At 35.6% G+C, this 12564-nt stretch overlaps 2 protein-coding genes across 2 annotated transcripts; both read left to right on the top strand.

Moving 5' to 3' along the window:
• Nucleotides 1-4531, top strand: LOC124848930 (Serine/threonine-protein kinase WNK (With No Lysine)-like protein). The gene is made up of 10 exons (XM_047326756.2): nucleotides 1-443; nucleotides 636-725; nucleotides 868-964; nucleotides 1069-1110; nucleotides 1320-1379; nucleotides 1847-3346; nucleotides 3554-3655; nucleotides 3748-3903; nucleotides 3993-4118; nucleotides 4252-4531. The coding sequence occupies exons 1-10, from the start codon at nucleotides 334-336 to the stop codon at nucleotides 4381-4383; spliced, it is 2415 nt and encodes an 804-aa protein (XP_047182712.2). The 5' UTR covers nucleotides 1-333; the 3' UTR covers nucleotides 4384-4531.
• A 3454-nt stretch (nucleotides 4532-7985) lies between these two features.
• Nucleotides 7986-10184, top strand: LOC124848927 (aluminum activated malate transporter family protein). The gene is made up of 6 exons (XM_047326753.2): nucleotides 7986-8397; nucleotides 8476-8616; nucleotides 8712-8984; nucleotides 9101-9222; nucleotides 9307-9450; nucleotides 9527-10184. Exons 1-6 carry the CDS (start codon nucleotides 8082-8084, stop codon nucleotides 10022-10024), a joined length of 1494 nt encoding a protein of 497 aa, XP_047182709.1. The 5' UTR covers nucleotides 7986-8081; the 3' UTR covers nucleotides 10025-10184.
• The last annotated feature ends 2380 nt before the right edge of the window (nucleotides 10185-12564 follow it).

Raw genomic sequence — 12564 nt, 5'->3', positions numbered from 1 at the left:
TTTTTGTCCCTAAAAAAACACAACTACTAGTGACTACTGCTACTACTACAACATTACTATAATATTTATTCGATTAAATACATGTCTATATTATGCTTTCTCTCAGATTTTTTGATCGAAAGTGAGAATAGGCCAAACCTGACAACATTTCTGTTCAGACTTTGCCTTTCCTTTTCTTCTTCTGTGTTTGACACATACATATTTCTAAGCTTCTTGAGTGAATATTCGCTTTTGGTGGCCCTCCCTGCCTTCTCTTCGTTTCGCCATTTTCTCTCTTCTGCTATATATTCTGCACTTCGCTTCTTCATGCATTGGTAATAACCACTTTAGTTAATGCCAATCACAATGCCTCTCACTCTAAGGAATAAGCTCAAGACTCTTTGTTCTTCTGTTGATGCTTGGTCTTATGCTATTTTCTGGCGCTTTCATCCACGCAATTCCTTGTAAGCATTTCTTTTTCTTCCTTCTCTTCTTTTATGTCACTTGTGTAAGCATTTTTCTATACTGGGAAGCTCAAAAGTTTCACACTCCAAATTACTCATCTGTCACATCTTGGCAAAGAGAGCTCTCACATTTCACTGGTATTTTTTATCTTTCTCACTGTGGATTGCGTTGCATGTTTGAAATTCTTGTAGGTTGTTGACTGTTGAAGAAGCATACTATGAAGAGCATCTGGGAGAAGAGATCGCCGACATGCATCCACAGGTCCACTTGCTGGGTGAAGGGTATGGTCAAATTATTGTTGTGTTTAGTTTCACTTTTCCAAAATTGCATATTTTTCACGAAACCTGTGAGATAAAAGTGGAGATTCTTTTCAATTGGAAAGCCTAAAACAAAGGGCTGATACAGTTTACTTGTGCTGTCCAGAATTGTAGGTGAAGCTGCTTTCACGGGTAAACACAGTTGGGTGCACTCAGATGGTCAAACTCATTATTGGAATCCGACTGGGCAAAATATTTGTGAAGTATTGCTTTCAACTGTTGAGTTTGTGACATTTATTTCAATTCAACTTTCGATTGCTCTTGTTTTTTGTCCATTTATCACAAAAGATTTTTCTCTTTTTTGCAGGATGATTCTTGTTTGCATCAACAGTTTTCCTCCGGGATAAAGGTATTACAAAGGAAGAAAATGATTTTCTAGTTGTTAGTTTCAGATTTCATCTTTTTCCTCTTCACCTCCCTTTCAAAAATTTTCCAATCTAAAATACAATTTTTTTTGTTAAAGTTACCTCGATAACTCAATGCCATACCAAGTATGCATGTTTGGTTGTTCTTCAAAACCATGAGCAATGTATATTGATAAATTTTTCTGCTTTGTAGACTATTGTGGTCATACCTGTCAAAGCATTAGGAGTGATACAGTTTGGATCCAGAAATAAGGTTAGTAGTATCATGAAAGAACATGAATTTGTGATATCATGCATAAATGAATTTGTGCTGGCAAGTTTTACTATGACAAAACAAGAACATTGCGCACAATGTGTCCTTGTTTTTTGTACTAAATTTAATTGATAAATGTCGATTTATCAGAAAGTGAAGTTGTTGTTTCAGTAACAGAGAACCTTAAACCTTAAATTGACAATATATGGTTGTTGAATTCCGGTTTATAAGCGTAGTTCTTTATCTGAACGACTGGAAAGTAGAAGTTTATACTCGTGTTTCATCTGGAAGAGTATCTTAGCATGACATCCAAATTTTGGACAAAGAAAACCGTGGAACTAATTTTTACTAGCTCACTTTACGTTATTTTCATCATGGCTAATAAATAATTAACGATCTTGAATATTTATCAACACTAGTTTGTACGAGTGCTAATGGATTGCAGCATAATACTTTCATTACTGCAGATTTTGGAGAGAGTGGAATTTTTAGAGCAAACACAAAGCATGCTCACAGAAATAGATGATGATATGGGTATGTTTGACATGTCAGAAAATGCAGTTTTACCACTGGACTGTGAAAATAATGATTTAAATGGGATGTTGGCTTCCATTTCTTCTGCTAGTCCCAACGACCCTTTCCCTTCTCATTATAAAAACTATGAAGAAGCAATGGCTTCATTTCAAGGAGATTCTTCGTATCTTGGTGACCAATTGAAAGGTACCACGGAAGCACAAGTTGTATGGTCAGACAGGAATAGCATTGATGTGCTTTTGAAGCATAACTCTTCTACTGACAACTTCATTGCCAAAACCCCCTATCTTGGTGTGTGTGATGGTGAATTATCTTCTTTTGATTTGTTGGAGCAACTACTGGTTTCCAGTGTAAGGCCACAAGATGTTGCTGATGCGTGTTTTATGAAGGGAAATGCATCTTCTACCAGCAAACTTCCAGTTCAAGATTCGGCACTGGTCCCATTCTGCAGTATGGACAGAGGGTCATTTCAAGGAAAATTGCAAAATTCACTGGATAACCAATATTCAAATCAGTCTAGTGTTGTGACAGACGTTGATTTTTCTTATACTTCATATGCATTGCATGGACACTCTGAGAGCATAGAGCCAGTTGATATGTCAGAAGAAATTTTGAAGTTCAGCTCCATGGATGATCTTTGCCACTGGTTTGGTCCTTCTTCAGAGGATAGCATCTGCAAAGCGGTAATTGCAATGGATAACAAATTTTCTGAATCAACGGAATTTAATCCCACTTCCTTTGATCTGGCTGGAAGTAGTTCTTTAAATGATGTTTTAGTGACAGGCCTAGCTGGGTATAATTCAAACTCAGATGGGAATGAAACATCTGTGGTTATGCAGAACACTGAAAAAGGTCCGCTGGATTTCATGGAAATTGATTTTAGCTATGAACAATCCAATGAATGGTGGGGGAATACACTTACACCAGTGGTGAGTGGTGTTACTGATACTGGCTTTTCTGAAAGCATATCAGAGTTGATTTCTGATACTCTGCCAGGCACCCGGAAGAGATTATTCTCAGAGTTGGGAATTGAAGAGCTTTTGAGGGGTGGAGCAAATTACTATCCAGTCAATAGTTCGGAATTTGAGTGTGGATTATCACCCAATAAGAGGCAGACAGTAGAATCTTCATCTGTGAATGGAAGTACAAGAGCAGAACTGATGCAACCTCTTTGTGACTTAGACAGCACAAACAATCTTCCAAGCAAGAAAGATACATTCTCAAAATTACAAGCAGCAACTTGGATTGGTGATAGCCATAGCATTAACATTAGAAAGGCTGTTCCAAAACACCCTCAAAAGGCAGAGGAACACGCAAAGCCCACCAAGAAGAGGGCTAGACCAGGAGAGAGCCCTCGACCACGGCCAAAAGATCGTCAGCAAATCCAAGACTGCATTAAAGAATTGAGAGGAATCATCCCAAATGGTGGAAAGGTAAATGATATTTTTTTCCAAGGAACTGTAATTATAAGAACAACACAACATTATATTTCCTCTACTTAAGAAGCAAAATTTGAAACTTCTAAAACTTTCTCTATTTAGCATTTGTGATTCAAGGCATACACTTATAATCTTAGCTACATTCTTTTTGTTGTGCTGCAGACTGTTTTGATACTGACATATGATTTCTTTATTTGACAGTGTAGCATTGATTCTTTGTTAGACCTCACCATCAGATATATGCTTTTCTTACAAAGTGTTCTCAAGTATTCAGACAAGTTACGAGAACCAAATGAGCCGAAGGTAACTGATCAAACCAATTTTGTAAAATGTTTTATTTGATAACAATTAAACATGTAAGAATCAGATATGATTGGACTTGTTTGGTTGTTTAGCTTATAGAACAGGAAAATGAAGTGGTTCTAAAAGACAGTGGTGTCGCGGATAGCAAAAACTGTGGCATTACATGGGCATATGAAGTGGGACACGAAACAATGCTATGCCCCATTATAGTTGAAGACATGAGTCCACCGGGCCAAATGCTTATAGAGGTAAGATAGAATTGAGAGTGTATGTTTTATATATCTGTCATTTGGATTACCTATGCAAAATTTAATTCATTGGCATAACTTTGTTGCAGATGCTTTGTGAGGTGCAGGGTATATTCCTTGAGATCATTGACATAATTCGGGGTTTTGGACTGAATATATTGAAAGCCAAGATGGAAAGAAAGAAGAACAAACTATGGGCACGCTTTATTGTTGAGGTAGATCAAATATTTGATTGCAGTATTAGAGTACAAATTACAGCATTCAGATGCTGATATGTGAGGTTGCAGTTTTCTTTTTCAATTGTAAGCTTTTATGAAATAATTAATACAGCTTTACTTTGTGCAACAGGCAAACAGACATGTGACAAGGATAGATGTGTTTTGGTCCCTTATCCATCTTCTACAACAGACAAACACCTCCGGCATTGATTCTTCCAACAAGAATTGGGATGCTCTTCATGCCAATAGCATCAAATCGTAGGAACATGATCCATGTCTGTACATAAATTGTAGATTAGGATACACTTAGCAAAATCTGTAGGTGATCAATTCCCAACTAAATTCCCAAGGAAGAGGCTGTGCAGGTGATGAATTGAAATTATGTATACTGTTGAGCTTTATCTTGTCAACTGTGTTTCAGAGGGCCAAAAGTTAAGAGTGACCCAAATCAGCATCCAAATAGGCATATTTGAATTCTCTTTTACATCTAGTATTCCTTGAAGATGTTTAATAAATTAGTTGGAACCTATAACCTATATCTCAATCAAATATAATAAACTTTATCTGCATATAGTAGTTAGATTTATTTACAATTAGAGTCTAATTACTATATATGTACTCTTAATATAAAAAAGTTTACAGTGTTAATCAGTAAGAAATCATAATTAAAAAAATTATTATATATGATAATTTGTTGGATGATACTGTAAAACTGTTCTACAGTGAGTTATATTCCTTTACAAACATCTCTTGTACTGCAGAAGTAGTTACAGAAAAAGTTAGACAAAACATCACATACTTAATGATATGGTTCTTTAGGGTAGTGGTTAGATCCTTTTATGAAAAAGCTAAACAATATGCAATGATGAGATGACGAATCATCCAAACATTCCAACACAAACATTGTTAATGGTTAACTAAAAAGAGGCAGCATAGTAGCTATAATTTTGGTTAAGTGTAAAGATTTATATTTGGACTTGTAGAAAATGCTGACTCAATAAAGTTCTTTAAAGCTCCTTTGGATCGTTGGATTGTCTTTTCAAATAGAATTTAGAATTAGAGTGAGGAGTTAAGTGCTCTACAATGTTATGGACCCACATGCATCTCAAGATGTCTGAAAACTTTTTTAATTAAAATGAAAGTTGTATTCATGACCTAATTCATTCATTGTTAACTAAGGAATCTAAGGTATATCCCGTTAGATTGTTTCTATTCCGCATTAGTTAACGGAACTAATGGACATGAATCTACTTTGTTTTCATCACATCTTCAAAGAATCCAAGCTGCATTCTTTATATATACATATAGGGTTCTTCAGGTGGACATATAATTTGAATGAGTCAATCTGTATAAAATATAATTTGATTTTGTATACAAGCAACAATCTCATATATGTGTGTTAAGCTTTTTAATCAAACGAGTTTCGAGTTAATCCATATAAAAGATGCTAATAATCTCAGTTTAATGAGTTTATAGAAATTTTTCTTTATATATTACTTATCTAACTCGTCTCCACTTAATATATATATATATATATATATATATATATATATATATATATATATATATATATATATATATATATATATATATATATATATATATATATATATATAACTCTTAATATTATACTTGAATTCCTCACAATTTTTCTTTCAAGTAGTGTGAATCTTTACCACAAATTGCAAATCCAAGTATTCTACCCGAAATCCTTTACTTATGTACTACTTCCACCGACAGAACTAATTGTTGATTCGCTTAACACTATGTCCATGAAATTAAAAAGACAAGATCATAGATTCATAGTGGTAAGTATCTTATTTGTCAAATATAATTGATTTCATCAACACTGCAGAATCCAATTGGTTTCCTTACAGTAAGTTACAATTTTAGGCAAAGTAGCGTGTTTGTTTGCAATACGTCTGCAAACTGAAATGGCAAATAAAAGATTACACTAATGGTAAATATGGTGTATATTTAGTAGCTGTATCCTTAATAATAGCTGTATCTTTCAATCCCTTTATTAAAAAATTTAAAATTATAGATCTAATTAACATGATGTGATATGCATGGTTCCCACGTATATCCGGACGCATGCTTTGTACGAATACTTTACAAAAGTAGGCAATATATGTTGCTGCAACTGAGAATTTTAAAACTTGATTAATTAAGAACAAATTAGGACATGAAGAAATGGTGACACAAGTAAGGTATGTATATATTTATATAAGCAACTTTTGATAGTTGGATTGACTTTTCAAAAATAGTGCGCAAACACCACAAAGGAGTTAGATAAGGGCTCTCCCATATATTTTGTAAATTCCCAGAAGCCTAATTGGCCACAAAATTGTTTCAAGGTAGAAAGTCCTAGTCATGACCTAATTCATTCCGTGTTGCTTCCTATAATTCCTAATTTTGTTATCCATTTTCAGACAGCAGAAAAATGATCTGATAACCGTACCACTGAGAATCAGGTGACGGCTGTGTGCGGTACAACAGGCAAGCAATGCTAGAGATGGTGGACCAACTCACTATGCTACTATAAGATTGCATATCAAACATATCCCATATTCTGCTTTTAATTAGGTCAGTCAATGAAAAAGAGAACAGTCGATATTTAAAATTTTTGATTTGAAAGTGGTATTATTCTTTATATAATTTAAAGTCATGTTATATGTATATAATTTTTCTCAGAACCCTAGAAGCTCCTTGAAAAGAAAAAAGAAAAACCCATAAAAAACTCGAACATTGGCCTAAATATGTGGAAGTGCATGCCTATGTAAATTAGGAGTGGAAGTGACACGATATGCTTATTAGGGTTTTCATTAATCTAAAAATAATTATCATGCATGCACAAGTGCCAGACAACAGATAAAAGATGAACCAAAAATATCATCTGTTGAATTTTTAACTATTTATATACATCTGGAATATTGTAGTCTTTTTTTATTATTTAGTGTCCAAATATCCTTTGTTAAACAATATGTAGTTGCTTGCATAGTTCGATGAGTAGGTCACATTTAATATGCAACATATTTCCCATTTATAACATACATATGTAGGCAAAACTCTATTCTAATCTTTTTTATTGGTGTAGAGACATCACGACCAACTAGTTAAGTTTTTCATCTATAAAATTTATTAGAAAGAAACTTTACGTGAACTGCTATAAGAAAATCATTAGAATTTTCAAAGAAACTGTAAACGAGGTATGAGCATATATGCAAAACATATTCTGACAGCTCAAGGTAGTGACTCTTTCATTAAAGTAACAAATGCTTAATTAGTCGTTGATTGTATTAAATTGAGTGTCGGATACACTAAGTTTTCTGACATAGGACCCATGACTTTATGTAAGTAATGGCATATTAACTTTACTATTCACGATTACATCTTCAACACTGACAGTGTGAGCTGAAAACCCTTTTAAGTTGAGATAATTCATTATCTTGGTTAGGTCAAGTCCCAGATATTTTTGTTTGCATTGATACAACTTGCATTAAGTGACGTGCTTTCTGTTTTTCTGCAGTCACGTGCATAGTATAAACACAATAAAACATGACCATCTGTGCATATATTGTGCCCAACAATTTTTGAATTGGAACATTTTAGCACTGAAAAAGATAGAACAATATACTTGAGTGGGATAGTTGTCAGTGTGCTCTTACACATCAACTATGTCTTAACAATAGAATATAAACTTACCAACTTATAGAAAGTTAATGGACACAAACCCTCCTTTTCAGTTGATTAATTTATAAATATCCTCTAATTGAGGTATCCAACACTTGTCCTCTTTTATATAAATATGCAAGGTTACTTCTCTAGCTCCAACAAGTTTTTGTGTGGCATAAGGCATTTGATTAAAGCCTTAGCCACTAATCTTGGTCTAACAATATTTTGCTGAACCACTTGCTAATTTAACAGATACACGCATAAACAGCATTGGTAATCAAGAAGATGGCTTGTGGCAAGGAAGTGGCAAAAGAAATAGAGTGGAGGATCAAGGTAGAAGAAGATGACACATTGAAGAGAAGAGTGGTTGGTTTCATGTGGGCAGCTACAGCAGGTGTGGCTTTGAAGCTGTGGAAGTTTGTGAAGAAAGCATGGGAATTGGGTGTGAATGACCCAAGAAAATTCATCCATTGCTTGAAAGTAGGGGTTGCTCTTTCACTTGTCTCGCTCTTCTACTATTGGAAGCCTCTGTATGATGGCGTTGGAGGAAATGCTATGTGGGCTGTCATGACAGTGGTTGTGGTGTTTGAATACACAGCCGGTAGGTAGAAATTTAACTGTAACACTTTTTCTGAGATATTTCCCCAGTGATATGTAACTAGTGACAATCCAATTGCAGGTGCAACGATATGTAAAACTGTTAATCGAATGTGTGGAACTTCCCTTGCTGGATTTTTGGGCATTGGTGTACATTGGGTAGCTAGTAGAGCAGGAGAACAATATGAACCAATAATCATAGGAGTCTCTCTCTTTCTTTTAGGTATATATGTATAAAGTTTTATGTTACGTACGCAATCAATATCGAATGTGTTTAATACTTGATGGTAGCTAATGAATTGGTGTGTGCTTGTTCAGCTTCGGCAGCAACATTCTCCAGATTCATCCCCACCATAAAGGCTCGTTTTGATTATGGTGCTATGATATTCATCCTCACTTTCTGCCTGGTGTCAATATCGGGTTATCGGGTTGACGAGTTGCTGGATATGGCACAGTACAGAATGTTCACCATTATCATTGGCAGCATATTGTGCATAATTGTCAGCGTGATCATTCGCCCCATCTGGGCTGGTTTTGAGCTCTTTGTTCTAGTCACAGGGAACCTCGACAAACTGGCCAACTCCTTACAATGTCAGTCTTCAATGTTGACTTTCATATTACAATTATTCATGTTATGTTCCCACCGATAGAGAATATAAATTCTTAATTTTCTCATTTCCATGTATAACGTATAGCATGTGTTTCAGGTTGTGTGGCTCGGTACTTTGATGGCAGTGAAGCCTCGGATGAAGAAAGTGATAAGGTGTCTGAGAAAGAGTTGCTAGGCTACAAGTGTGTGCTAAGTTCCAAAGCAACAGAAGAAGCTATGGTAAATATATGCATATACTTGTAACTCTTTTGACCTTATTCTCAGTTACTTATTAGTGTGACTAAACTATGATGGTTACGGTAGGCAAACTTGGCCAGATGGGAGCCTGGCCATGGTCGCTTCAACTTCCGTCATCCATGGAGGCAATATGTTAAAATCGGAGCATCAATGCGTAGTTGTGCTTCTTGCTTAGATGCTCTTATTGGATGCATAAACTCAGACAATAAGGTATTTTGCGAGTGTCATAAGTATGCAAAAATCACGAGCTTCATCACTTAATTTATTACTTAATTAATTTGAGCAGGCTTCGGATGAGATGAAGAAGAACATGAGAAGCATCTCCATGAAAGTGGGTGCCAAATCTGCGAGTGTCATAAGAGAGATAGCAACTACGATGAGGAACATGACAAAATCCTCAAAACTTGATATTCTGGTTACAGAGATGAATAGTGCTGCACAAGATCTTCGAAGTTTACTGAGTTCTTATCCAAACTTGGTTAACGCACCGTCACATAATGCAAAACGTAGTGCACAAACAGAAACAGCTCCGTCTGATATTCCTCAAGCTGCAAAAGTAGAAATCCCACTTTTGCAAATTATTCAGGTTGTAACAGTGGCTTCTTTGCTTATTGAAATCGTGGCACGTGTGGAAGGCATTGTGGAAACTGTGGAAGAACTATCAGATTTGGCTAATTTCCAACCAGAAAAGCGTGTCAAATCCAAACAACATTCACCAGACAGCAAGATCTCCCCAGACCAACAGATTGACGAGGAAACCGACAGAACACTACAAATGGTTTGAAGACATAGACACAATTTCTTTGCGCATTAATTCTTTGATCCATGAATATACATGAATAGTGTATATGAGATCAGAGATCTTTGTCAACGCGTGTAAATTACGCTCCTTGTAATTTTGTTTGAGTCATACATGTGTTCCTGATGGATCTGGATTTGTATTATATTATTGTTCAATAAGCACTGCCACTTTCATAAGCATCATCACTTTCATAAGCATCGTAGAAGTAGCAAGAGAGTGAATTATTCGATGTGTAGCATAGCAATGACATGAGGTTTCCGACACTAGCCAAATTTTGAATGAGTTTTGAGAATTTTAAACAATTAAAGGATGTAATATGCTTTCACAGATCACAACATAAAAACATTTGCTACGTTAAGATGGTTGCATGCGGGATTAAATTCATCAAGTTTAAGGAAAAACATTAACTAACCATATTATTCTCTACACTACAGCATTTGTTTCACCAATTTTGACGTATACAACTATTTTGATACTTTAATAGTACTATATGTTAAGAATAATTTAATGTTTTCTTCTTTAATTTTCTTAGAAACATTTTATAGAGAGTTTTAAAATTTAAGTGAATAATACTTAATTACAATAATTAACTTTATATTATTTTAAAGAACTAAAAATTTGGAACAATGATTTTTCTTAATTTTTTAAATTTGTTAATTTTATATTATGTCACGTCAATTGTAACATCCCAAAATATAGTAATTACCATAATCAAGATTAATTACATTAAGATAATAAACAGTGCAGTCTTACAAAAACCGAACGAGCACTAAGATGTCGAACGTTCATAAAGCATACAGAAATGACGAACGCCATAATATAAAGAGTTTAAGAACGAACGGTTTTACAGGATTACAACCGAACGTCTACATAAAACACGTATAAACTATACTATACTGGCGAGCGCTCTAGGGCTCGGCTTTCACTTCAACATCCACCAGCGTCGCGTCCTCCAAATTTTCTTCTTCCAGCAGTGTTTCAAGGGACGCTCCACCGTCTGCTCACATCCACATGGATGATCATTGCATTTTGACAAGACGGAAAATACATGGACAGTAGACAACACAATGGAAAATGCAAGGGTAAGCTTACGTATTTTAAATTCATACTTCAACATTTATATTCAAATCATCACACAATCAGTACATACGCATATAACTTCAATCAAAACATAAATATAAATATTCTAGACAGACCGTCCGGACTGTATGAATCTGTGTAGTTTCAAGCGTCCTTGCACCCGAGTGATGTAGTAACTGGGATAACACCAAACAGCTGCCACTCGAGGTAAGTCCGTTCTTACGTCGCCCATGTTAACTTATGGACTAAGGACCTCCTGCCGTTCCCACACATGAGTACCCCCTTCTACTTGAAGAGGCGTATCACGGAACATCAGGATGGACAGCGAGTCTAAACTTATCCACAGTCATACTTTACTAAATTCAATAACCAATCAGAGTCGTTCCTCCTTGGAACGCTCGTTCAAATATCAATCTCATAATTTCACCCCATATATGGTTCGTTCATTTTATAATTCTCTCAATATCACATTTTCATTCTTTGTTACACTTCCATAAAAAGACGAACGTTAATTCACTGTATGGACGAACGCTATTTGAGATCAGGACGAACGCTATTTAAAACGGACGCTCGACATGAGGTCGAACGCTATTAAAGACTGACGCTCGACATGAGGTCGAACGCTATTAAAGACTGACGCTCGACGTGAGGTCGAACGCTATTAAAGACTGACGCTCGACATGAGGTCGAACGCTATTAAAGACTGACGCTCGACATGAGGTCGAACGCTATTAAAGACTGACGCTCGACATGAGGTCGAACGCTATTAAAGACTGACGCTCGACATGAGGTCGAACGCTATTAAAGACTGACGCTCGACAGAAGGCCGAACGCTTATTTACTCAAAGGGGGACGCTCGTTCTCGAGCAGAATTCTTTCCAAATGAAAGAATTCCATTTTAAAGTATCATAAGGAAAACCGAACGGTATAAGACCGTACAGTGACGAGCGTTAGTTAACAAAAGTAGGATTTAAGTGCAGAATTATCAACCTTAGCCAATTTTTCAGATTTAAACACTTTAACCTAAACTTTATACTTCAAATGAATCTCAGATTTATGAACTTTACACTCTCACTTCCAGATTACTTCATATTCAATAATCAACATCTTAACAATTCATACATTATAGTATTCATCCATACGATTCAACCATGCATGCAGCTCAACAATCCAGAAAATCATATCAGTACATTCATAACAGCACAACAGGGCTCGTTCATGCAGATCAGAAAATCACGCATACAAAGATTTCATACAGACAACCCAATCATGCTTTCATACAATCATACACGTATAAATTTAAATATATGTAAGCTTCCCTTACCTGGATAGCAGTGATCTTCCAAAAGCACGATTCTAGGGTTTCCTCTAACCACTTCTACTCTCAAGTTTCGTTCCACAGTTCCCACGTAAAACTAAGACACCAAAACAATCAACCAAAA

This window comes from Vigna umbellata, chromosome 8 (assembly GCF_029865625.1).
Source record: "Vigna umbellata cultivar VRB3 chromosome 8, Vumbellata_1.0, whole genome shotgun sequence".
NCBI lineage: Eukaryota > Viridiplantae > Streptophyta > Magnoliopsida > Fabales > Fabaceae > Vigna > Vigna umbellata.
Note: the sequence above shows the minus strand (reverse complement) of the source record. Positions and strands in the feature narration are given on the sequence as shown.